This window comes from Thunnus thynnus, chromosome 24 (genome assembly GCF_963924715.1).
Source record: "Thunnus thynnus chromosome 24, fThuThy2.1, whole genome shotgun sequence".
Lineage (NCBI taxonomy): Eukaryota > Metazoa > Chordata > Actinopteri > Scombriformes > Scombridae > Thunnus > Thunnus thynnus.
In genome coordinates, this window is record NC_089540.1 from 14,191,505 (window position 1) to 14,219,139 (window position 27,635).

At 39.2% G+C, this 27,635-nt stretch overlaps 1 protein-coding gene across 3 annotated transcripts in view; it reads left to right on the plus strand.

The window, feature by feature from the left end:
• lancl1 (LanC antibiotic synthetase component C-like 1 (bacterial)) overlaps positions 1 to 27,554 on the plus strand; it is a 53,659-nt gene extending 26,105 nt beyond the window's left edge. The window contains exons 1-10 of one of the 3 annotated variants that reach the window (XM_067582879.1): positions 19,271 to 19,374; positions 19,710 to 19,862; positions 19,951 to 20,068; positions 20,454 to 20,664; positions 22,056 to 22,203; positions 22,874 to 23,020; positions 23,765 to 23,947; positions 24,174 to 24,350; positions 25,472 to 25,544; positions 26,860 to 27,554. In XM_067582879.1, coding sequence (XP_067438980.1) covers positions 19,776 to 19,862; positions 19,951 to 20,068; positions 20,454 to 20,664; positions 22,056 to 22,203; positions 22,874 to 23,020; positions 23,765 to 23,947; positions 24,174 to 24,350; positions 25,472 to 25,544; positions 26,860 to 26,936 — 1,221 coding nt within the window. In that variant the 5' untranslated portion in view covers positions 19,271 to 19,374; positions 19,710 to 19,775 and the 3' untranslated portion in view covers positions 26,937 to 27,554. Of the gene's footprint in view, positions 1 to 19,270; positions 19,375 to 19,416; positions 19,577 to 19,709; positions 19,863 to 19,950; positions 20,069 to 20,453; positions 20,665 to 22,055; positions 22,204 to 22,873; positions 23,021 to 23,764; positions 23,948 to 24,173; positions 24,351 to 25,471; positions 25,545 to 26,859 lie in introns of those variants that run through there. The other 2 variants (XM_067582883.1, XM_067582880.1) reach the window with 2 other exon arrangements.
• The last annotated feature ends 81 nt before the right edge of the window (positions 27,555 to 27,635 follow it).

Consider the following 27,635-nt stretch of genomic DNA (forward strand, 5'->3'; position numbering starts at 1 on the left):
GTTAGTTGATATTAATGAAATTTGAATACTTCCTGTTGTCCCTACCACTTTCCTTTGGTTCTCCAAATGTGCTTTTATATACAATGTACCATTTTAATTTGGTAGCCACTAAGCAGTATGTAGGATTTGCCATCAGAGTAATTTGAATGACACTGTAATTACATAAAACATACTCACAGGGGTCTTAATATGCTATAAGTATGGTCTAAGTTGCTGTTGCTGAGTATTAAAACATGATTTCATGAAATTTAAGGATTAGCAAGCAAACATCAATTTCCTATGTTGAAATCTGACATTGTCATTTCCTCTCATGAGAGGACAATCTTACAGTATACTGTAGAAGTCATTTCTAAGTTAGAGGTCAATGCAAAATTGTTAATGTAGTTGCGCTGTTGTCAATATAGGTGGGAACTTCAATCAGGCGTCAGGTGTTTTAAGACAGGAGGGCAAACAGTTTTTGTCCATCTTGCCTAGAATGCTACCTTGATGTATTTGTGAAAATGTTGGCTTTATGGGGAGTTTTGTGAACTGCTGTAATGGATCCTTGCATCAATAAGTGAAGATCCTTATATGTTGAGCAATAAATATGCCATGTGAGGTGGTGGTTTCAAGTAAATTAAGCAATAGCTCCAATTAACACCATAAGCCCTCTTCAGGTACTATGGCTATCCACAGATTCTGATTAAAGAATGACCCTTATAGCACATTACAATAAGAGGGGTCCTCGGCTAGAGCCTGGGCTACTAGCAGGGGTCCTTCTCTCTGCGGGGGAGAAGTTATGGGGTGCTAAGGCAGGGAGTTAACTGCCAGCCTTATGATTCCCTTCACGTTCCTCTGATTCCCAGCCACTCACAGATCAATAGCGGTCTTTGAGCAAAGCAGAGACCCTATTGTGGCTGCATTCACCAGGGCCGAGCTATGGCCACCATTGGTGCAGCTAAACCATGACGGATTCATCCCGGCCTGGTTCTCCCATTAGTCAGCTACCACGGGTGAAAACACAGACCTAAGGCCCCCTAATGGGAATTTAATGCACTTCAACGTACCTGCAGCCAAATAGAAAGAAAACGGCTGCTGTTTTACCCTCCACAGATGATGACTCAAAGTGGATATTAGATCTCCACAGTCAGCGAGGCCAACATGTATCATAAGCAGAGTCTCTTTGTGTGCAGAAGCGGCTCCAAATTGGAATCGGGGCATTGAGTGCACTTGTGAGCTGCCGTTGGGTATACGGCTTAGCGGATGGATTGTTTCTTTTACCGGGAAGGAAGAGTGTGCTCAAAGTGGAGTGAGAGCTGTGTGCATGAGTGTGTGTGTGTGTGTGCTTACCTTTTACATCTGTGCATGGATAAAGGCTTGCCATGCATGTGTTTGCCTCTTAATTAAGCAAGCACATCCTCTGTTGCTGCCTATCAAATGAAAAACAGAGAGAGAGAATCATTCTCTATGGTAAAAAATAATAATAATAATACACTTAATTTGTGCTGCACATTTCATTCATAGTGAAACTCACAGAGGGAAAAATAAATAAAATAGTCATATGAGTTAGGATTTTAAAAAAAGCCTTCCTGAATATTAAGGTTTTTAGGCCTTTTTTTTTTTTAAAGAGTCTAAGGTCTGTACTGCCCTCAGATGGTTAGGAAGGCTGTTCCACAAGCACAAAGCACAAGGCTCAATCCCCCATGGTGCTGAGCTTAGTACTGGGGGCCCGGAGGATCTGAGGGTGCAGGTGGAGGTTTGTGGTATGATCAGTTCCTGTAGGTAGGAAGGCCCATGTCCATTGATGGATTTGTCTGTGAGTAGCAGGACTTTGTAGTCAATCCTGAAGGAGACAGGGAGCCAGTGCAATGAAAACAGAATTGGTGTTATATGTTCGTGTTTTTGCACTCATCAGGATCCTGGAAGCGCTATTCTGTGTACTGGAGCTTCTAGAGGCTCCTGCCAGGGATCCCTGTGAAGAACACATTGCAGTAGTCCGGTCTTGAGGATTTAAAGGCATGGACAAGATTCTCTGCATCTGACAGGGTTAGAGAGAAGTAGAGTTTAGAGATGTTTTCGATATGGTAGAAAGAGCTTTTGTTTAGATGTCTTATGTGGTCATCAAAAGTCAGCTGAGGGTCAAACCACCCAGATTAGTGACTGAGGAGGAAAGGGGATGTCCTGGCCATCAAAGGTGAAATGAGGTATGGGGGATGACTGAATATGGAGTTGAGTGTCAATAAGGAGAGCTTCGGTTTGGCTGAACCTTTACTGTCCAGTTCATTTGAGTCTTATGTTACCTGAGAAGTAAAAGTCTTGAAATGTGTTGCTTTTTAAACATGAGAAACTTCATTTTCCATTGAAGTAGCTTCTTAACCACTGTCTGTGCAGTCAGCTGAAACATCACCGGGAAACACACAGTCCATGCTCTCTCCATACACTGTGCTTTGGCCCTTTTGTGCTATTTATGCCAAGAGCCATGACACTGACCCTCCAGCTATGCAGAGGGCAGAATGCTGGGCCTGGCTAACTTGTGGCCGTAACCTCATGAACCCTCCCTTGGACACACAGATGCATCTGCACACAAACTCGGAGTGGGGGACGAGTATAAAACATGACAGTATTGACAGGTCCCGGGATGGCTGGGCCCCGTCTTCTACTCCAAGGTGTTGGGATTCATAACGACCCTGTACACTTCTATTCGATGTGTATTGAGCGTTTCTGACACATAAAACTGTCGCGCTGTGATGAGAAATAACCACTGTCAGCCCACATCTGCGCTTCAAAAGATTTAAGCATAGGATGGAGGAGAAGGGAGAGAGGATGGGGATGCTGGGAGAGATGGGCCAGAGAGGAGAGGAGGCACGGAAGAGAGGGGGAGGCAAAGGGCAGTCCGCATGGCAGCGCAGCATGATTCATGCGCCTGCAATTGTACCAGGCCTTTTCAAAAACACACTCCTGTTTCTATGGTTAAGTCACGGGCCTGTTGACTAATAACAAAATAGTGATTCATCCTAGATACACTGTAGACACAGTTCATGAAAACTTTAGCCTTTCTTATCATTGGTGTAAACCTTCCCATGTTCATCTTTCATCCCATAAATAAATGAAAAGAAGGATGACAATGGATGGATGGATAAAAAAGCCAATTAAATTACACAAACAAAATACATTTAAATACATAAAAATGTATATTATCTCCCTTCCCACGTTTACTTCTTTCTTTAATAGAAAAAGAAATGGGTGCATGTGCAGTCACTGTGGCTGAACAAAGAACCAAATGACATCTCCAGAAAATTACAGACAATTAGCTTTGTTGACACACTGTTGACAAGTGTGTGTTGACAGGTAATCTTTTGGGAGAGGCAGCGCACAAACCGTCACAACAATGACTGTTGAGCTCTGAAGATGTGACTCATGAATTTGGTTAAATAATTTAAATGCAGTAAAGCAATCAAATACGCATCAGAGCCACACTCTTATTACCAGTGTGGCTGTTAAGCATAAAAACAGTTTGCCAAAGGTTGTACATCTAATTTAACACAGACTAAAACACAAGTAAACATCCTTTAATGTTTATTCTCTTCATTCACTGTGATGTTTTCAGGCGCAGTGCCCTAATGTGATTTTGAATGATGAGACACGCTCAGCGTGTCTTCTAACTCACAGAGGGGTTCCAGGTAGTTCTACCTGTTAACCGACGGTTAGCCTAAGTGTCTGAGCAGGCTTCCCTGCAGCGAGGCAAGAACTTCAGCTCTGCGGGGGAGGGAGGGAGGGAGGTGGAGGCGGTTAGAATCGTGTGCCGCTTCCTGATCATGTCATCAGGCTTTTGAGATGAGAAGTTTGTTAGTGTGTGATTCTGCAGAAATCAGTGAATGTCACAATTGTACATGCGAGTGTGGGTGCAAGTGTTGGCTTTTGAAGGCTGATAGATATTTCTTGACTACTTATGGTATAATAGTTCCATTACATAGATTATTATACACACTTACCAGTCCTTAAAGGTCCTGAAAATGTATTTTCTCAATCATCTTTTTAGTATGAGCAATGGGATTTTACATTAATACACTCTTTCCTGCCAAAGTTAGAACAATTTTGGTTATTTCACATGAGGATGTAGGATATAATTCTTTTTCTCTCTGTGCTTGTCTCGTTGGTTTTAAAGGAGACATAACATGCTTGTTGTGACTTTATTTTTATACTGTTATGATGTCTGATGTCTGTGTTAAACATGGTCAAAGTTCCAAAAGCCCAGAGTTGTTGCTTACGGTCAGCGCCATCTTTTCCGTTCGGAGCGAGGACCTTCCAAATAAGGAGTCTGGAAACACGCCCGCTAAGTTGGACCGAAGCTAACGCTAATTTACTGGGAACACTGAGTGGTGCAGACTTGTGCTAATATTAGCTAACTAACACGGCAGGGGAGAGCAGCAGGTGAGCCAGCTGTCAATAACAACTGTCAATCAACACCCACACAGCAGACATCAAAGCTACTATTCATCTTTATATCTTATTAACGGAGCAATAATTTCCAAAATGACCACCAGCACACTTCTTAGAGGGCCTGGATTTAGCGATTGTGACTTATTGAAAGAATTTATTGACTTAGTATTTCATGAGAGAAGTTGACACTTCTTAAATGGGAGTCAGTTGGAGCCAGGGATGCTTTGGAGCCAGCACATAGCGGCCATCGGTGTTATTGCACTTTAAGGAACTTCCGAATTGGCTTCAGTTTCAAGCCGTGGTTGTTGCCACTTGCTCTGAATGCTTTGTTTGCAATCTTACCTCTACTTCCTCCTCATGATGACATCAGATTGCTCGCACATACCCACAAATGGTCATCTGTTCTGTAGCCTTTGTTGCTTAAGTTGTTGCCAAGGTTGTTCCATGGCTTTTTCACTGGCTCAAACATGTATTTGAAAAAAGGTGATGTTACATTTCCGAGCACTAATTAGGATTCAGCAACATTTGAATCAGAATCTGATGACAGTTGGTGGATTGTTTGGTCACTGACAATAATATCTGATTACAGAGAAATAATAAAATTTGCTTGCTTTAATAATGTTTCTATTTTTACCATATAACTCGATCATGCATTGTCCACCTATACGATTGGATATCATCTTTACGTTTCCAGCTCCACACTCCAACGGGTGCTTCAGATCAGGACTGAGGAGCCTCCTCAGCTCTACGCCTTCACTCCTCAGATACCTTCCTTATCCCTCCTTGATTTCTTGATTTAATTTCTCTTTTTTTCTCAGCTCCAGTAGGCTAATGAATTACGTTTGTGAGGGTTTTTTGTTTTGTTTTGTTTTGGTTTTCTTTGGGTGTTGTTAGGAGCAGCATGAGATCCACGGACAGAACAGAATCTTAATTTCAACCCCTCCCTGAGCTTTTTTTGTTAGACTTTATCTGTGCCTCCCTCCATATCTGAGACCTTCATGGGATCCTGATTGAGCCAGGAAAAGAATGGATGAAGGGAGGCATGGTGATGGTGGTGGAAGGATGGCTGTTTAGTGGGGAGGAGGAAGAGGTGGGGGTCTCATGGCTCCACACAATCAGAGTGGTGCCTAGTTTTAATGAGGAGCCTGTTTATTAAGTCCACTCAGGGAGGCTGCAAGTGCTTAGCATTTGCTCTCTAATTAGGAAAGCTAAACAGTCCCTATTGCTGAGGATCAACCATTAGGGGGGAGAGGAGGCACTCAGCACGGCTGTGCATGGGGTGCAGATTGCTGAGCCAAATGCTGGAGGAAAGAGGAGGAGGGACAGGAGGATGGTGGCAGAAGGAAAAGAAAGAAACAATCAAATGTGGATTTATTGTCATTGCAAACAATAGGCTCATTTTTTTTGGAAGGAGAGAATCAACTTCCACAGTCACTGTAATGATGAAAAAACTGCTCACAGTATACTATGGTATGTGAAGGTAAATTCAAAAAGTGAGGCCAAGTTATTACAAGGAGTCCACCTAGTGGTCTTTAGAAGAATTGCAGGAAAGCATCATTTTATTTGTCTTAATAGGTGCTGAAACTGTGGCGGTGTTGACCATTTCATCATCTTCATTACATGCAATTTTCAAAGCTGTGTGGTCACAACCGTCAGAGATTTGAAAGTGATGTGTGTGTGTGTGTGTGTGTGTGTGTGTGTGTGTGTGTGTGTGTGTGTGTGTGTGTGTGTGTGTTGAAAGCATGTTTCCTCAGGCTTGTGTGCAGCACAGGGAGAAGCATGATGAGGATGTTGACAGGGAAAATAACACCATTCTGCCACTGCTCCCTTTTATTCACACCATAAATACCTCCCTGAATACCCTGTTTCCCCGTCACACAGATTGCTGTTAAAGTGCAAGAAGAGACGAGCACTTTTTAGATTAAGACCCTGATCAAATTTTCATAACTTAATTTCAGGGAGAGGGGTTTGCTGGAGGAGGACTGGGAAAGAGAAAGAGATATGTAAAAGTGCGTGGGTTGCCTGTAATCAGCTTTCTTTGTCTGCACCCATTTCACTTTGAGTACAACTGTGTCATTGAGGACAACGTTTGTTGCAGCATCAACAAACACTGTCCTCAACTCAGAACTTAATAAAGTCAAAGCTGATAATCTTGTTTTGGTTTAGTAGTAAAGTTGCCAACAATTGATGCAATTGCATTTTTAATATTTACAAATCTGGCCTTTTTAATTGCATTAAAATTCAGTTAATTTAATTGCATGATAGTCATCTGTGTAAACAATCGCTTATCAGCTAATTATTAATAATTTATTAAATATGTTGGGCGTTTTTCCGTAATAAAACCATGTTAACCACTGACATTACCTATGTTTGACACAAAATACGAGTAGGCTACATTAGGAGTTAAAAGAAAAGATCAAGTAAACACCAAGTTACTTAAATGATAAATTAAATAACACAAATAATGACTTAATTGAAAATTACAGAGCTCCCGTCTGTCACTATTCAACAACTGGCCGGACAAAATCCAAAGTATTATACACAGCAAAAAGCTGCACAACTTCCAGTTTCTCTAGAGGACATTAATTAGATCAAAGTATATGTGTTGGACATAATCTAACAATTAATTAACATTTAATCAAAATGACCACAGCCTACAATAGTAAATAACCCGTAACATTATTGTATAAATGTAAAACAGGTTACCCCAATCTCCCCACAATGGATTTCAGTCTGACTGGTCTACTATAAAAAATCTGCAGACCTGATCTGCATGATGGAGTGATTTGTGTTGTTCACTGTAGCTAACGTCCAGCTGCTGGAAACAGCTGCTCAGCTGGACGGATGTCCCAGAGACAAACAATACTGTCGCTCCGACTTTATCAGTCCAATTACTGCCACCACTAAAATGCATTCATACTCAAAGCAGGGGAGTGTCGCTTATACAGCCCATCACTTTTGTGTTGATTTTGTTGGAAGCATGTGTAATTAGAAACCTGCTGTCTGACACTCAGCTCTCAGCCTGCATTAACCGAGCAGCTGCTTCTGTTCAAGATGTTAGTTTAGCATTAGCATGAGCCTCAGATAGCTAAACCGCTCAGCCGCCAGACAACATCTCAGTGGAATTTCCACAACTTTATGCTTCAGAGTTCATCAACACTGTGACTTTTTTCTTACTTGGATTATATATCCATGAGTAGAGTTGGCAAGATGGTGACCTGAGCAGACTTACCTCGCTCAATTATGTTTACACAGTCCCAAAAGTCAAACAAAAAGTTATCTTTCCTGACTAAAAAGAAACTGGCAATGAATGTAATCCAACAACCAACATTTTAAGTTTTATCTCATCAGCAAAAATTTACAACTGACTACTGCAAAGAAGGCGCTCAAAGTGCACATTTATGCAAGTGCAGCTAGCTCAAGCATGGAGACTAACACTGGCATCTCGGGCAAGAAAACTTCCAAACGCCAACAAAAATCCCTGTGCCCAACAGAAGGAGAAAACAAGATGAGGATTCTCTCTCTTGTGACCTTGCTGTAGAGGAAGATGTATCCAACGCTGCCATTTTCCAGGCTGCAAAAGCTCTTACTTCCATGATAGAAAGCTTCAACTCCCGGCTGAATGAGAACACCCTTGCAATTGCCAATCTGGCAAAGAAGTTTGGATTTCATCTTTGAAGAAATCAAGGGCTGCAAAGATAAAGTGAAAACTTTGGAAAAGCAAGTGTCTGTAGTCACAGCTGAAAACAAAGAGTGAGAGATACAAACGCCTCAGAGTCTCCGCATCCACAGTCTGAAAGATAACAAGAGAACACCAGAGAGAATAATCAAGATCTTGTCCAAAATCGCTCCACGCTGGACAGGGAAGATGGAGGACACTGTCGACTCTGCACATCACATTGGAAGAGAGGTCAAAGGCAAAAGTCGACAGATCATCGTACAATTCCCCATGAGGATTCAGTGGGATGCAATCTGGGGAGCTTCCAAGAATCACACTGCATGTAAGGAGTACTGAGTTTGCTTTACTGAGAATCCGCTCAAAGCAGACAAGGAGGCGTGGGATGCAGTGTGGCCGAAGATAAAGGAAGCTAGATCACTTGGTCAAATAACCTTTTAATGCAGTTCAGCTGGTTACATCAACGGCTGCCTTATTTTAGTGCCATAGGTACCAGGTTACATCCACATGCATTTGTTAACACACACTTTCACAAATAATCTATTGATAAAGATGGTTTAATAACTGTTGTTCATTCAGACTTTGTTTTTCTTACCATGGCACATTTAATCAAAAAACAAAAACGCCCTTTTCCAATGCTAGTGCTTATCCTTACACTGCACACATACACGTGAATTGTTAAATGATTGTTCATTCATGTTTTTCTTAATGTGATGCTGTTTATATTACTTAGCACAAAAGAAGTGGTTCTTATGACAGGAAGTTTAATTAGAATATTTCATTAAGGGTTTGCATTTAGTCTAGTTAGAGACACTGGAGTCTACAAACACTACAAATGCCTTTCCCTTTTGTCTGTTTTAATTTTTTTTTTCTATTATTTTCATGTCTTTTATTGTCTAGAGGTCTACAAAACAAGATTAAAAGAAAAGCAATCTTTTTATTGTGTAAGGAACAAAAAGTCCATATTGCATTTCTACATGAAAGTCATTCAAGTGAAAATGATGTCATATTCTGGTCCAACCAGTGGGGGGATATAATGATATTTAGCCATGGTTCTTCACGTTCAGGTGGAGTTGCTATTTTATTCAACAATTGACCAGGAAAGGTCATATCTTACAAAGTAGATGTAAATGGTTATTGGATTGTATTAGTTGTGAATATAGACAATTCATTTTTTATCTTCTGCAATCTTAATGGTTACAATAACAGCCCACAGAACAAGGATTTGATGTCAATTATTAGCACTTTATTGAGGAAATGAAAATCCTTTATTCTACTGATAATATTAAAGTAGGTGGACACTTTAATATGACCCCAGATTAATTGAAGGAAAGGTGCCCATCAAGGTTTGACACACTTTAACAACACTATCATGGACTTTTGTAACACACTGAGTTTAGAGGATATACGGAGAGTCGAGAACCCTGGGGTATTACAGTACTCCTGGTTTAAACCAGATAGAACATGTAAGTCTAGAATTGATTATTGGTTACTTTCACATAATTTATCACAATCTGTCTCTGATTTATTAATGGATATTGCGCCTTTAACGTACCACAGTCTAATACAGTTGGAGCTGAAGCCAATTAATACTAGCAGAAATAACAATGGTTTTTGGAAATTTAATTCAAGTCTATTGAAGGATGAAAATTGCTGTCAGAACATCAGAACCATGCTGGAGGAGCCTTTAAACGACCCTGAAATTCAGTCATATGTAAACAAATGGGAATTCTTTAAAGATAAGGTTACAAAATATTCAATATCCTTTAGTGAGGAAAAAGCTCTTATGGCTAGAAAAGACGAAAAAGGTTTAATTAAGGAGTTGAACACACAGTGTAAGAAAAGTAATCCCACAGAGGAGGACAAAGAGAAAATTATGGAATTACATAACAAGCTTGATGTCATCTTTGTCTTCAAAGCTGAGGGTGCTGATCAAAGGCTAAGTGGTTAGAAGAAGGAGAACAAAACACTTCCTATTTTTGCAAACTAGAGAAAAGCCATCAAGAGAGAAATGCCATCAAAACATTGTTGATTGAAAGTGGAAAAAAACTCTGATGCCAAAACAATTTCTAATGAAATCTTCTCCTTCTATAATCGTTTGTGTAGAACGTCATACTCTGAACACAACTGCTTAACGTTTTGTAAACTGATTAAAGATAAGATTTCCACAATTGATCGAGAGTTCAAAAATATTCATGATGCAGACATAACACTTGAAGAGTTGGAAAATACATTCAATTGTTCACACTTGGACAAATCCCCAGGCTCTGATGGTCTCACAGCAAACTTTTACAAACCATTTTTGGTGTGAAATTAAGGAATTTCTGTATAAGGTGTTGATTGAGACCTGTCAAATTGTTGAACAATGACTATAAGCTATTAGAACATAGTAGATACACAAGTTGTCTCAAAAAAGGTATTTGTCAAGTCAGTGAAACTAAGTCAGGTTTCTTAAATGGTAGATCTATTTATAACATCCATCTTATTCTAGATATATTAGATTACAGTGAAATGATTCAGGATAAGAGCTTCATTTTATTTCTCAATTTTAAAAAAGCCATTGACACGATTGAACACCCCTTCATGATCCGTACTCTGAAGGCATTTGGTTTTGGGGACAGTTTCATAAAGGTCATGGAGACTTTATTCAAGAACATTAATAGGCTAGCTTTGTTTCATGACCTCACGGTACCTCGCTTCGTTTTGATGTACAGAAAGGAATCCAGCAGGGCTGTCTGGCAAGTACAGGACTATTCATTTTAGCGGCAGAAATTCTGGCTATTATGATAAAGAACTGTGAGAACTTGTAAAAACTTAATGTATTTTGAACAGAGCTCGCAATAAATCAGTTTGCGGATGACACAACCCTGTTCCTTAATCAGATTTTTGTTGCCATACAGAATATTGAACTCTTTTCAAAGGCCTCTGGACGATTCCTCAAAATCCAAAAATGTGAACTGCTGTCTATTCATTAACATGCACTGAATATCATTTATGATATACCTGCTAAAACTGTGGTAAAATATCTGGGTACAAAGGATCAGAAGGAACACAAGCTGCTTAATTTGACAAACATCATCTCTAGAGGTGTTCACCCTGCATCTTCATTAGCACTTAGTTCAGACTTTGTTACATCTATAAACCATTTCACCTTTAATTTTATATGGAGAAATTGAACTCACTGTATCAAAACAGCTATTTCAGTCAAAGACCTCTCTGAAGGTGAACTAAAGGCAATAGACTTTGAATATGTGAATGGAAATTCAAAACTGGACTGGCTGAAACAGTTTGTTAAATCACCTGGCAGTATCTGGCAGATATTCCCTCAAATTATATTTGACAAAATGGGTTGTATAGAATTTATCTTAAAATGTGATTACAATGTCACCAAATTGCTTAAGCTTTTTAAACATCACCAACAACTTTTACTTTTCACTTCACACCTCACTATACATCATTATGCAACAACAGACATATACTTCACAAAAGAAAATCTCTGTCTTATAGGAAGCGGATGGATAGAAATCTTTAGTGCGTAATGGACCTATTAGATGCTAATGGGGATGTATTACCTTACAGTAATTTTTGTTGTAAATATGACTTTGATGCAACCTTAAATAATATAAATCTCTTATCAATGCCATACCCTATGCATTCCTTATCCTTGCAAAAATATATCATCGCACTCTCAGTCTCCATCACATCTCCCCACACCTTTTATGAACAGAATTCATTTTCTTGATAAAAATTGAGTGAACAAATTCACAAGGTCTATTCTAACAAAAGATTTATACCCTTCTCAGTCTTGTAGAAATAATATTTTGGATATTTTTGACCAACCAACCCAGTTTTTAACTGTGACTCAATCCATGGAGAAGTAAGATCAGTGTGCTCATTTTGCATCACTGAAGAACAACGGATGGTGAGCAGCAGTGAGACGCTGATCATATAGTGTGCGAGACACGCACAATCGGTAGGGGTGTCCTGATTGGGCAGCTATGTACATGCAAATTTCAGTGGGTGATTGCATGCATGTGATTGGAGGAGAGTATTACCCATAGAGTCCAGTAGAGGGCAGAGCCTGTGTGAGATAGAACAAAAGAAATTCACTACAATGTAATTTGGCTTTCAGAGCAATGAATGTGAAGATCCATCCTATCTTCACACACCACTATAATGAAACTCAAGTCCCTGAGGTTAATGAAATCCAAATGTGCCAAAGATCTCTTTGTTTTACCAGAAAATGATCTGACCAATGGAATGTAAACTAACAATTGCTTAGTCAATCTTTTTTGTGATGATTTTGTTATGATTTATTTATTTTATGGTTATTTTATGTTTTATTCTGTGTAATCTTTTGATGTCTTACAAAAAGCAGTGTGCAGTTGGGGTCACCTTTCAGATGTCTATGAGTTGTTAACAGCTCCACCAAATAGGGATTTTTCCCTTTAAACTTCTCACATGGTTTCATTTCAATAATGTTCAAATGATCCAATATTTCACCAAAACTCAAAGATCAGAGAAGAAGTCCAAAAACTGAAAGCAGATTTGTGTATCAGAACTTTGATTTTTCTTCTTTCCTCTCCCATTAATCATCTCACAACCCGTCAGATTTATCTGGTGACACTTTGGAGGGGCCCTGACCCTTAGGTTGGGAACCACTGGACTAAACCAGCTAACTGTATATAAAGTAGTTCAAACTAGCTCCACCTCCAGTCAGTCAGAGGGACCAAACCACTACTTTTACTGCAATACTTTAACTACATCAAGCTCATAATATTATAATAATAAAATTGGGTACTTTTACTGTAGTAGGATTTCTCATGCAGGACTTAAACTTGTAATGGAGTGTTTTTACATTGCTATGTTGGTACTTTTACTTAAGTAAAGGATTGGAATACATCTTTGAATATATCGTATGGTATTGTATTCATGTATGGATATACAGTATTTAACAATAGGCCTATTTTTCTGTGGTTTTCTTCAATATATTTGATAATCCAGCACACTTATTTAAGTATGTTGCAGAATAAAGCATTTTTCGAGCTTGATGGTTCATTATTGGCCTTGGAAATGTAGCAATTTGACCAAAAAAAAACCCTCTTAACCCTGAGGTCAACTCACACGACATTTTCAGCCGCATCTCATGGCCTTCATCAGTGGATGGTGTTAGCTCGGTTGTCATGGAGATGGTTGATATTTTCTTTACTTCACAGATGTGATGCTGAATGTGTATTTGTGTATAGAATGTTTATTTATTTTCCTATTTGTCAAATCTGACTGTGACCTGTTGTCAATGTGACTGAACAGTTGTTGACACAGTTAATTGTGCTCGTTATCTCTAGTTTAGTTAACTAATCTTAGTCAGTTTAACATGTTCACAACTCCCGAGACAACTTTGAACTAATTATTCAACTTACGCTCCGATAACTCACATTTTTAGGGCAGCAGGGGAACTTACATTGCTAAGTTTAACCTGTTCAAAATGTATTATAGCGTAGGACTGGCCAGACAAAGAAACTGGAAATACTGGCTGATTCTGGTAATAAGCTTTTCAATAGGGCGTACAATAATGACCAACACTTTGCATGGAAGGTATACTCTGACTGTTATCATCTCAAGTACAGTATTGCAATATGAACGGACGCAAAACATGTAATTGTATTTATTTTTTGTGTGTAATGTGCATTTGCAGTCAATGGCTTCTCCCCAAAAAGCAATCAAACAGGAGCCAAAGTGATTTTGTGTGTTTGCTTTTCATGTACTGGATGAGCTCAGAAGATTTAGTACTGTCGGTGTAACTCAAGTACACTGCTCATGTCTCTTTCCCACAATAGAAATACTACATGAGCAAGCCTATATAGATGCCCCTTCTTCCATTATGTACTCCCTTATCTATTTCTTCTGTTACCTTTCTCTCCCTTGTTTCAGTCTCATCCCCTTTCTCTCTGCACTGTCTCAAATGTTTCAAGTTGTATCTGTCTATCTGCCTGTCACCTCTCTTTCTTTCTCTATCCCCCTTGCCTCCCTCCCTCTCCTAGGCAGTTGACTGGTATGGCGACACCAGACTGTGTGTATTTTTAGCGCTGCCACAGATGGGGCCATGGCAGCATGTCAGAGACCAGAATGTTCTTTATCTCAGCTGTCAGGCCTTTCCCCGGGACCAAAATGGATCCCGTCCACTTGGGGGGGCAGGGTGGGCATACTGGAAGTTTTTTCTCTCGCTCTTCAAATTGAGGTTTTAATTGTGTCTTTTGGCACTGCTTTATACTGTAAGTTCTGCTGTTGAAGGTGCAAATGGAAGGTGGCAAAGGAAATGCTCACAGCTGCTGCGTCAGCTCCTCTTGTGGGAACTGTATCCAAACCTATGATATAGCTGAGATAAAATTGCGGGCCATAACACCACAAAACCAAACTTCCTGAAATGACAAGGCACAGCAGGATACCACTGCACATTACCAGGCTGGTCATCCAAAAAATAAAGTTTTCTAACCAGCCACTTTTTGTAGCATGAAGATAAGCCAGTTTTTCTCAGGTCAGATGGCTTCCAGTCAGTGAATTTTCAACCCAGGCTTTAGCCATGGCCAAAAGCAGGTTTTGCAACTCAGCATACCACCTGGTAAATCATTGAACGTGCACAGGGAGTAACCATTTGATTCACTCACAATTTCCAAACACAGTATTGGACTGCAAAGACAGGGAAGCAGGCTTCTCTGACTCTGAGGAGTGTTTTTTTTTTTTTTTTTAAATTGCAGACGGAGTAGGAGAATATGCTGGAGGCTACGACTGGGGGGGTCAAGTGATCAGCTTTGTTCATCACAGTTAGGAGCCTGCTGAGACTCTCTTCTGGCAGTGTTCACACCCTCCAGCAGAAGGCCGGGCCGACTGTCCACGTGAATATCAAGGAGGAGTGGGAGACATAGGAGGATGCTGACAGAGAGGAGGGAGAAGGAGTGAGAGAGGGAGGTGATGGGTTGGAGAAGCAGAGAGAGGTGATGCATTGTGGGGCAAATCAGTCAGAAATGATCTGAAGTTCAGTTTTTCAGGCTGTCAGATTGTGTTCATGTGCCTTGGATCTTAGTCAGCAGGTCTGCATGAAGTTTTGAATGACTTGCTACATCTACACCACCATGTGGAGTTAAAGGAGGCTGGAGTTATTCTGTATTATTATTGATGTCAACAAGTCTATCTATGTTAAACATGGTCAAAGTTACAAAACTTTAGGTGAACATACATATGTAAAAAATGCTCCCTGCAAGTCAAAAGCCAGGGCTTCAACTCTGAATGCTTTGTTGCAAACTTTTTTTTTTGCCAATGAATTGATGTTGGCTTGTCGTGCATGCCCATAAACAGCTGTCACTTCTGTAATCTTGGTTGCTAGGGTTGTTGCTAAGGTTTTTCCACGTGTTGTTCACATTGTCCACTCGCATATTTCGGGTTAGATTCCAGCTCGAACATGTACAGATGTATTTGAGAAGTTGACATTTCCTGTTAAAAATGAGAAAAACTAGTGAAATCCCATGGTCTGTTTACGTAGCTTCCAGAGCCAGCGGATTTCATTTGGTCTTTTTCATTTGGTCGCCTGTCAATGGCGTCATACCCCCTCTACCAAGGAGTATACATGCACAAGATGCATACTTCTGCATAAATCGACTTTTATTCAGTTTTAAGCCACATATTTATGATAAACACTTTAGATCTTGGTCGTTTTTAACTATATCGTTTAACCAGATGAAGGATTTTAGTCCTCAGATGTCTGGATCTTAAGTTATCAGAGAAACAAGCTGAACAAACGCTAGTAGCAGCTCAGCTAGCAGCCCCTCCCGGAAGTCCGGAGTTTTAGTCCCTGTGTACGTTTGTTTTTGGAGAGAAGGAGACCTCTGCAGTTAATTCAGCTCCTGGTAAAAACATCCTGAATGATGAACACTGGAGTAATCCTACCCCAAAGAAGCTGGTTATTTAACAATGAAGACAACAACTCCCATGATCCCCACGCTACTTCATACCATCATCACATTCCGTCTTTTGTTATTGTTTTAATTGAGAGACCCCTAGCGGCTGAAATTACATATTGTGCATTTAAAAGTCTGCTTTAAAAGTGTAAATGCATGACTTGACCACAGCAATCTGCAAGATGCAGTCCTGTGCTAGAAACAAATGATCAATATCACCTCTAATTAATATTTTTCCCCCATGAAGCTGGTTTTCCCACAGGCGTAATAGGATGGAGACTCAGCTCAATAATGTGTCTTTCAACGAGGAGCTCTAATCAAGCCCGAAGGTCTCCTTCTGAATCTTGTCGCAATCTGAGTCTCATTTCCATTCCCCGTCCCTCAAGGCAAGGTAAAACAGTCCCAAGGCATATGAGCAAAGATTCTATACTTTGTACAGCATGATTGGCCTTCACCTGCAGCCTGGTCAATTGATATGGAAATGACAGGGGGGCAGGTTGTAATTGAAGGGAAATAATGGAGCACACACAGGAAAAAAAAGCAGAGAAGTAAACACAAAAACAAACGAGTGGCCATGATGACTGCTGCAAATCTGGCGCTCTGACTGATCTAACTGTCAGCTTCATTTGCACATTTCAGAGACAAGGTTATACAAGTCATCAAGATGAGGAACACAGAGAGACATCAGAAAAACTTGTGCATAAGCAAATCAAAAACTCGTTACATGAAGTTAAGACGAGTGTTTAAAAAAAAACTCCAGAGTCCAAGGCCTGGCAAACCTCTAAACTACAGACTGATAATGATGTGTATTATCAAAAAACATTTAAATAAGCTATAAAACATATATTAAAAAAAGACTTAGATGATTAATGTTGTTGTCACAAAGGATTGTCTTTATAAAAACATGCCTTTACTCTAGTGCGGGACCTATTGAAGTCAGACTAAAATATTTGGTCTGTAGCATAATTTAATCAGGACTCAGTTTTGATGAATTTTACTGAGTCTTGAGCAGAGAGCCATCTAAATCCATAAAGAAACAGGATGAAAAATGCGGGGAAAAGGGGGAAGGGGAAGCGAATGAGGCATATTAACAAAGAGAGAACACTAATCAAAGCCCTTTAGGGGACGTATCCCATTGCACTCCCCCTTTGAATGTCTTACTGACACAACAATGTACTTTTTTTCTCAACTGTGCCGTTCATAGGGCAGAACATTCAAAGGGAGATTACAGGGCTGCTGCAGCTCCCATCTCTGCAATAAGTGAGAATGTGGAACACCAGCAGTGAGACTCGGCAGAGAGCCAATCAATACCAGCCCCATGTTCTCTGTGACTACATTAATTATCATCACTATCCACACGAATGACATGTTGTTTGGGCTTTGCAGAGGGTCAAGAGCAGATTGGTGGCACATGACCTTTCCATGACAGCAGTGTGTTTAAACTCTGCTCCACCCTGTGATCATGAATTTAGGCTTGTCTGTTTGTTTGGAAGTCATTTGCACCATTAGTGTGGAGTCGTAATAGGAGAATTGCTAAAAAGGTGAAAGATTGGCTCTGGTGTAGGCGTAGGTGACTATGATTGTGCAATTACCTTAAACCTTTGGAAACATTCATGTTGATGGGCTAATGTCTCATTATACACTTATGGGACAAAGTCATTCTGGGCTCCATGGGCAACAATATGCACTGAAATAACCATTTGTTTCAACTTGAGCTCCAATCTGTTTGTGTAATTGACCAAATTCCACTTTTGTCAGAGATAATTAAACGTCCATGAGAAGAAGTGGATCTGATCAACAATTCATCTGACTTCTTGTTTAGCAAGAAGCCAATGATTTTGTAAATGCAATTCCTACAACACAATCTTTAATGGAAAAAAAAACCTCAATCTTTCTACTATCTTTTTGACAAGTGTATTAATAAATGGAGTAATAGCAATGTTAGACTGCTCCTTGTTGAGCAGGGAAACATCTCAAAAGAGCTGAAAATTGAAAATACTGAAAAATGAAAGTAGACCTTGCAAGTTTGAACTAAACTGCAAGCAATCTTTTTTAGATTGCTCCTTGCAAAATATCATAAACTGATAAACTATGATGCATTATTAAAGTTAAAACTACCCAAGGGTGTATGGGGTAGTCATTTTTATTAGTGACAAACACCCTCTATGCAGCTCTTTTGCTCTAATTTTTTCCAAATCACAAAATCTGCACCCACAGCTGATGTTTTGAGACTCAATTATGAACTGTATTGTGTCTCCAAGCCTAAATAAATGTAGGTTGGTAAGACATACAGAGAGAAACATCACATATTGAACAGTTGGTTTCACTATACCTCCTTTTTGAACCTAGAATGCTTATTATCAGTTTATACCCAAAGAAACACAAAATGGAGTCAGTATATATTTATCAGTGTGTATTTTGCAAGCAAAGAGACTAATAGCTCTTAACTGGCCTCTTTCACAGGAGACTTATTTACGCAAATAATAAAATTACTCATGGCTTACGGGAACATTTGGATAGAACTGAGCTATTGTTAATTTTATTACTAACACCTGTGCTTTTCCTACTGTGACAAGTCAAACTGTCTGCTGTGAAAAAGGTCTACTATATATTGGAAAATCAGAAATAAACATGGATTAAGAACATCAAAGACAGACTGCTCACCTGTACTGTAAGTTATACATTATCCATCACATATGTTATATTTCAGATTCATCTGTATATAATCTTTCAAGTACTATCAGTATATACTGTTACATATCTATATACATTGTGTAAATTATTCATGTATCAATGTGCACTTAATTCTAACATCCATGGACAATCATGCAGTGTCCTCTAGCTTATTAACATCATTGAACATTGTGTATACTCAGCAAATTGTATTATAGTTATAGATATGGTTATATCTATATCTCTATTCTATTTTTAATTATTTTATAATTTTAATAGTTGTATATAATTTAGCCTTTAACTGTATCTGTTTCTTTTACCTACCTCATTGTTTCTATATTTTAATTTATGATCTATCTATCTATCTATCTATCTATCAAGGAAAGGTCTGTTCAGGCGAGGCCAAGGAGATTATGTGTAGATATCCGGCTTGTACTATGCGTTGTATTGAATTCTTTTTATGTTCTTGTCTTCATTTTTATTTACGTTTAGAAGAAATTATTCTTTCCCCCCCTCGACACGACGGCCAGTTTTGTTAGTTGTAGTAATACTTCCACACCGGCAGGTGGCTCTAGCGCGCTAACAAAGCTACAATCCGCAAGATAATATAAAGATGAAGAAAGGTTAAATATCAACAGTGCAGCACTGGCAGTGGTAGCTATCCATCTTTGAATTATCCAAATTTTATGTTTATTCTTGATTTATCACATAGTTTACGTATTTCGATTTTCAGTTGTGTTTTATTATAATTTAACGACGTTAGCACAGTGCGACGTGTTAGCTGTTAGTTTTATCTGCGTAGCTAAGCTATCTGCAAGCTACAGCGAGCTAAGCTGTCATTACTTCATGCGTGTGGGTGTGTGCAGCAAGGCTCTGTTATGTGGCTGTATATTATTTTATAAGATCAATAAGTCACAATTTTTAGGCTTACTGCTATTTCACTCGCCTCTTCTGTCTCCTGAACCTCTTATTGCTTCATCTCTCCGCAGATTATTTTTTATCTGGCCCAGATAAAGTGCAGCAGTACTCTTAAATAACTTAACAAGGCTGTGAAAATGGACACAAGAGCCTTGAGGAATCCGTACCCTGAGTATGATGGGAACCCTGCGCTCACACATGCTCTGTTTGACAGCCAGGGAAAGGTAATGCATGACTAATGTACTGTATAGTGTTGGATGTGTGCAGCTAAATGATGTCCAGCTCATTATTCTAATTTTTCTTCACCTTTAGATTACATCAGAGTTTGGCCAGCGGCTGACCAACAAGGTCACAGAGCTTCTAGCTGTCATGGAAAATGGGTTGAAGTCTGCTGACCCAAGAGATTGCACTAGTTACACTGGCTGGGCAGGTGATGATGACACCATTACACATTTGATATAAGTCACATCATATCTCTATTTGAAAGAAATTGCATTGATGTGACTGTATGAACTCTTAATAGCAAGCATATAATGAGATTCTGATGCTCCCTGCAAAGAGTTTTGGTGACATAATTTTATTTTCTGTTACTTTCAGCTTAAAGATAATTTAGTTAATTGTCAAGACCATTTAGTGGTGCTCTCTTGCACAGAAATTGTTTCACCTGTATATAGTCATTGTGTATATATTTCTGAAGATTGTTGTGTTGTTATTCTGTGTAAGTACATTGAAAGACACTAAACCGGAGTCAAAAATATGTGTAAACATACTTGGTCAATAAAGATGATTCTGATTCTGTATGTCTGTTTGTCCAGGTATTGCTCTACTCTACCTGCACCTCCACAACGTGTTCAGGGAATCTTCATTCCTTCACAAGGCTCTGGAGTACGTCAGCCGCAGCCTGAAGTGTCTGACTCGCCGCCATGACGTCACCTTCCTCTGCGGGGATACAGGGCCACTGGCTGTGGCTGCTGTGGTCTTCTACCGCCTGCAGAGGGTGCAAGAGGCTGATGAGTGCATCAACAGGTCAGTGTAGAACAGAGGATTTCAGGACATGAGGCCTGACCTGATATTTATGTCAAAACTCGTACTCCTTTTTGTTTACTCAGTCGAACACACAGACATGATACCATGTTGTACATATTTTTGGATTTAGTGTGATGTACGCTTCCCAATGACATCATCTCTGAGGTGTATTGCGAATAAATATCTATAAATCCTCTTAGAAATCATCCCTTTAACTCCAGAACTCCCCTGAGAATCATCACATTTATAAGTTTTCTTCAGTATCAAAGTAATAAAGTGATAGTTGTCTGTACATTCATGGGTTCATCTCAAAATAGGAGCTGTTAATAGCTAATTCGACACACTTTTAATGATTACAATTTGTCAAAATGTGGACAAGGACACAACAATTACCAGCAGCAGATGAAATTGGAAAAAGAAGATGGAGATGGATCGAGCACACACTGTGAAAACCAGTGTCAAACACCACCAGACAAGCTCTGACATGGAACCCTCAGGGGAAGAGAGAAAGAGGCCGGCTAAAGAAAACCTGATGACAGGATCTCCAGGCAGACATCAAGAGACTTGGATACACCTGATATCAGATAGAAAAGAAAGCAAATGACCGAGAACTCTGGAGGTCCCTTGTTGATGGCCTGTATTCCAGGAGGGGTGTCAGGCATAAGTAAAGTAAATAATTTGTCAAAATGTAAACAAGCACAGGCTAAAAAAAACAGGGCTTAAGTTGCAGTCCAATGACATAGCAACACTGTACGTCTTGTTTACATCCCTCAAAGCTTTATGGGAACTGTAGTTCCAAAACTGAGAGCATGAATATACCCCAAATCAATGTAAGACAAGGAACAACAAATAATAACAGGAGTGACAAAACCCATGAATGTGCACTATCAATATTTTATTATATTAAATGTTCAGACTCTCCTCCATCTATTCATATCCATTATAAAGTCTGGTGGTGGTTAAGTACTTAAAATATACAGTTTTTGTATTGGTGACATACTGATGTGGCAATATTATAAATTTACAGTGTTGTATAGTCTGTTGTAAATTATTATGTTCAGTACTAAGATCAGGAGTATAAATAAAATAATGCAACAAACATTTTTTGGTGTTTTCATAAAGAACATTTCAGATAATCTGTAATATAAATGTAATTGTCATGCTACTACAACATGCTGTTTTTGCTTTCTTTTAGGTGTTTGTAGTTGGAGAACAAGAAGTCTTGTTTTCCTGTGTTGAGAAATGCATTTACATGTAGCTGTTTTATCTGTGAACAGAGACCACCTCACTTTATTATACGTATAATTTATTATACAATGAATTGTATAGTTAAAGGCCTAATTTGAAGGTTTGGTTTGGTCCATCCTGACTTTCTTGTGCTTCTCTTGCAGACTGATGCAGTATCACCAGATTGTGGTGAAGGGTTCAGGTGAGCTGCCAGATGAGCTGCTTTATGGCCGGATGGGCTACCTGTACTCCCTCGTCTTTGTCAATCAGCAGCTTGGGCAAGACAGGATCCCACTGCAGTACATCCAACAGGTGGGTCACGACCAGAGTGTGTGGATTTCATCTAACTGCTGCAACGATTAGTCGATTCATTGATTAGCTGATTGACAGAAAATTAGCAACTATTTTGATTATTGAAAAATCGTTTAAGTCATTTTTTTCATAGCAAAAATGCCCCAAATTTGCTGGTTACTAGATTTCTGGGTTTTGGACTGTTGGTCACACAAACCAAGACATCTGAAAATGAAACCTTTGACTCTGAGAAATTATAACCGGCATTTTCACTATTTTGTGACATTTTATAGACAAAACAGTTCATTGATTAATCAAGAAAATAATCGTCAGATTAATTGATAATCAAAAAAACAGTTGCAGCCTTAATTTCAACCATAACCATAGAACGTTTTAACCATAGAAAGGGAATTCATATTGGTTAGATAATAAGTTTGTGAATAGCTGTAGAGAAACACAGAAATGCAGTGGTATAAACCGAAATGATAATAATAGGAGGAGACTTTCTGGTTATAATCGTTGTCTAACTTCTAGTTTGCCGCCTACAACAATCTGGATTTGTCGTTTGCCACTAATTTGTTCGATCTTTCACACATTGATGTCCAATTGCTTTCATTTATCTTCATTGATTTCTTCCACATGCACTGATTAGGAGTGTTTGTGAGCTGGAATTTGTTGTTTCCTTTCTCAGATTAGCGAGGCCACCCTGATGTCAGGCGAGCACCTCAGCAAGAAGTTCCGGGTCCAGAATCAGAGCCCCCTGATGTACGAGTGGTACCAGGAGCAGTACGTTGGCGCCGCTCATGGCCTGGCCGGCATCTACTACTTTCTCATGCAGGTAAAGCTCGTCTCTACTTTTACAAGTCTAAATTCTGCCTGATATCTTTCTTTACTTCTTTCCCAAAATATGTAAAACATTTAAACAGAAATAGCTTATTATGGCAAAAATAATTAAAAATACAAAACATATGCACTTGCAATCAACAACAGAACCATCTACATACTAACTAACTGAATATAATACCTATTGGCTGGGGGTATATGGGACATTATTTGATGTTGGCTACAGCTGCAACAGTGACTTTCATTATCGATTAATCTGCCAATTTTGTTTTACATATAAAACCTATAAAATTAGGCCTAAATAGCTAAGAAAATATTGAAAAATGTCCATCACAGTTTCCCAGAACCAAAGTTGACATCTTTAAATTGCTTGTTTTGTTCATGCAGCAGTCTCAAATCCAGAGATATTAAATTTACAGTGTTCTTAATTGGAGAAAATCAGCAAATTCTCACACTTGGTAAGCTGGAATGGACTAATGTTTGACACCTCTGCTACTTCTGCTCACTTGATTATTGAAATTGTTTCATTTTCTGTCGATCAATGAATCATTTTAGCATTAATGACAGCCCAGTGCAACAACATTTTGGCTGATGAAACGTATTCGTTTTCAAACCGTTTCACAAGCTCTGTTGTGCAGAAGTTTGCCTTTCTGTTCGCCAGACTACACTGAAGTTACCACCTGTTACTTCCACCTGCTCCCCGTCTCCTGTTTAACACAGTCTAATCTCTCCCTCGCAGCCGGGCTTCGTGTCTGCGGTGGAGGATGTGCACAGGCTGGTGAGGCCCAGCGTCGACCACGTCTGCCGCCTCAAATTCCCCACCGGAAACTACCCTCCCTGTATTGGGGATAACCGTGACCTTCTGGTGCACTGGTGCCACGGATCCCCAGGGGTGGTCTACATGCTCCTGCAGGCATACAGGGTGAATTGAAGAGTAGTTTTTCAAAATATATCAGTTATAAAATCAATGGAGCCCAATGTGAAGGAGATTTAAAGAGTTATATTGCCATCTTGTGGTGAAAATGACTTTTTTATTTTGACTCTGGCTGAAATAGTGTTTATATATTAAAGGTATTTGCAATTTCATGTTTCAAAACAATATCTAAGCACGCTGAAATGATGATTTTCTGTTTTGTCCCGTGTTCCAGGCCTTTGGCATTCCTCAGTACCTGGAGCTCGCTTTGCAATGTGGGGAGGTGGTGTGGAGGTGGGGCTTGCTGAGGAAGGGCTACGGGCTGTGTCATGGTGCTGCAGGCAACGCCTACACCTTCCTGGCCCTCTACCGGCTAACGCAGGACCCCAAGCACCTTTACAGAGCCTGCATGGTTAGAGCACATAAAAGAGACTTTATAATGTAATCAGTATACATCATTCAGACTCTGCAGTGGCCATTTGAGTGATCAAATAACTGCAAATATTAGATGTGGCAGTGCTGCAGTGGATCTATCATAATTAGCGTCCAAATGCTGCATTAATGCCTCAGCAGTCTGATACAGAGGAGTTTTCTCATGTGTTTGAGGCAAAAAATAGGGATTTTTAACGCTTTATTTTTCCATGAAAGTTTCCATTACTTTCTAGAATTGGTATTATACCAAGAAATAAGAACTTTTATACCAAGTAGAAAATAAAAAAATGATTGAAATGAAAAAATACAACTACTAAAAACTCGTGATGAAAACAAACTCCATAAGAAAATCAGTAAAAAATGAAAAATTATTTCTCATTGACCTGCAAAATTTTTCAACTGGCCTCGAATTTCAATGTTTTTTTAACTGTTAAACTGAAAATATGCAGTTTGATATGTAAAATATTGTCCTTTTAACCCATTGTGTTTCTAGAAGTGTATCAGTGTGTAATGCAGCCATAACAAACAGAAGAAATCATTTCATACCTCTTTATTTTTTGAAGCTTTTTCTGACTTTGATGTAAGATGTGAAAGTCATATCAAACTTAGTTCAAAGCACAACCGATCATAGCACAGTTGGCTGCTTGCCAGCCTGAAAATCGAAAATTATTTCAAAAACGGTGGGCATGTGAGAGGCAGGGCCTTTTATGTTTATTGACAATAGGTTGGTAGCTGTCGGTGCGAGTCGGCGTCAAAGCGGGCCGAGCGAGCCGGTCCCGAGCTTTCTTTGGATGCGCTCCAGGTGGCACGAGTCCCCCGTGTACTTTCATTAATATGAATCTATTCATAGAGGACGGAAATAGACTCTTCAGATGGCTTAGCGAAGCTCTGTTACTTGCTCCCAGTGCAGCAGAGTGTCATTGTGGTCATAATCTGATACCGCAACAGATGCTAGGATTTCACTGAGAGGATCGCAGTTTTACGCAGTTGTTGACATTGATGATGCGTATTCTCCTGAGACGGTTCAGCTACAGTCCACTGTTGTGATAGAACAGGAATGTTATGATGAAACTCTCTCTGTCTTTCTTTTTATCTTTTCAGTTTGCAGACTGGTGCATGAACTACGGCAAACACGGATGCCGAACACCAGACACTCCCTTCTCACTTTTTGAAGGTAATATGCAACGACTTGTCCCACTCGCCAAAATTATCTCATTATAATGTATGGCTTGTTACAAAAATGATCACCAAATAGAGCTGACAAGCTATAACTAGACCTTTTAATCAAGTTTTGTAACATTTTTTTATATAGAGAGACAACAGATAAAACAACAGAAACAAAACTCCACTAATAACCATAATCACATTTACAAAGACTATATACAAGTGAACCTGTAGGGTGACCTGCCAGTTGAAGCAAGTTATATGAAATGCATTGTAACCCTGTGAAAATGTCACATTAGCATTAGCACATTGGAAATTTGCACAGAGAAGACCAAAGAACTAGTTATCGACAACACCAAACGGGATATAACCATCATCGTTTTCAGTTTCATACAATATTGAGTTCATTCATACAATCAAATTGAGTTTTGCTAACAAAACTAATATTTAAAAAAGTGTCTGCAGCATTAGTTAACAGGTGAAATGGCTGCAGTGTAGAGTATTGTGAAGATTGTTTGTTTACAAGGTATGAATAGAAAGTGTGTCAATATAAAAATGAACATTCTTGCATGGGGATGTTTTTTCTCATCAGTCTCAAAATAATACATGTCCGTATGTATATTGAAACCGTTTTTGGTTGTTGTTATTGTTCCTTGTTGTTCATACTACATGTTTTTAGCGTGTCTAAAATGTCTTCTTTACGTCTTCTTTTTTAGGAAGCTGAGTTAGTCAAATACACTCGGTATCTTCCACAGTTAGTCTTTTTAGTACAAAATTCCCTGCAGTGATAGTAGGTAGACAGTAACACAAAGAGAAAATGTGCTACTTTGGTTAATACCCACTTAATTTGTCTAACTCAGATGGCTGAAACCTCAAATTATTGTTTTTTTTTCCCCCCCTCAGAACAAAGAGTGTGAATTCATCTACAGTAAATTACATACATTAGAAATCCCCTAATGAAAGAGTCTCTTTGTGGCTGGGATGAACAGAAGTAACAATTACAGCAACATAACACTTTTTTTTTTTCACAGAAATCATTCAACCTCCTGGATGATCAGTTTGATCCTCTGGAAGGCGTTTAATGATGCCTCACTACTGCTATTATTATTGCACTTACTATTACTATTATTTATACTACTCTATTATTTATCCTTTTCCTGGGGAGCACCCTGTTGATTGTAGGTCAAATGACAATTTACTGCACAGAGATATAAAAGAGGCCAATTGGCTTTTAGTGTATCAGTTGGGAACATAGAGAAATAGTTTTGGAAAGAGGAATCGACACTTCTGTAAACTCACCGCTTATAAACTCTTCCCGTTTGCAGGCATGGCGGGCACCATCTATTTCCTGGCCGACCTTCTGCAGCCAATGAGAACAAGGTTTCCAGCCTTTGAGGTGTAAAAGGTCTCCACAGGTAGCCTTCCACACCCACACTGGTTGGGAAAACAGAACAAGGAGAACACTTGCTCTCTCTCTCCTTCACTAGCATGCATGGAAACACCGCATTAATCTCCATAAATGATCTACGGGGTCTTGTGTCATTGACCTGATGACTACTGCTTCAGGCATTGTGGCATGTTTTATTTACTCACATCTCAACTATATAATAATCTCAAAGGTGAGAGCTTCTCTAGCTTTTTTTGGTTTTTGTTTTGTGTCGCTTATAAACTCTTCTGCTCAGATTATGACTTTAAGGGTTTCAGCTAAAAGGAGGGAAACTAATTTTCAGACTTTGTTAAAACGTAAAATTAAATTGTGTGATAACTAGACAGCGTTGATGTTCTGTTAACACTTTACTTTTTGTAAATTTAATGTGTTAAAAAGGAAATTGTTTAGTTGCTATACTGCAGGATTTTTTTTTTTTCTTTTTTAGAAAAAACAGCAGTGCTAGTGGCTTTGCACTATATATAATTCAGCACAAACAGTGCCATGTGTTAAGGGCTTAACCCCTGAACTCTGAGTGTAAGCTGTTACCTGTTCTTTGCACTGTCTGAGCAATAAATCATGTGTCTTTGTACAGCTGTTGCTCTGTAGTGAATTCCTTTTGTTGTTATGCAGCAGCAAGAAAAAGCCACAAAGGGGCAGCAGAGAGTCGGCAAC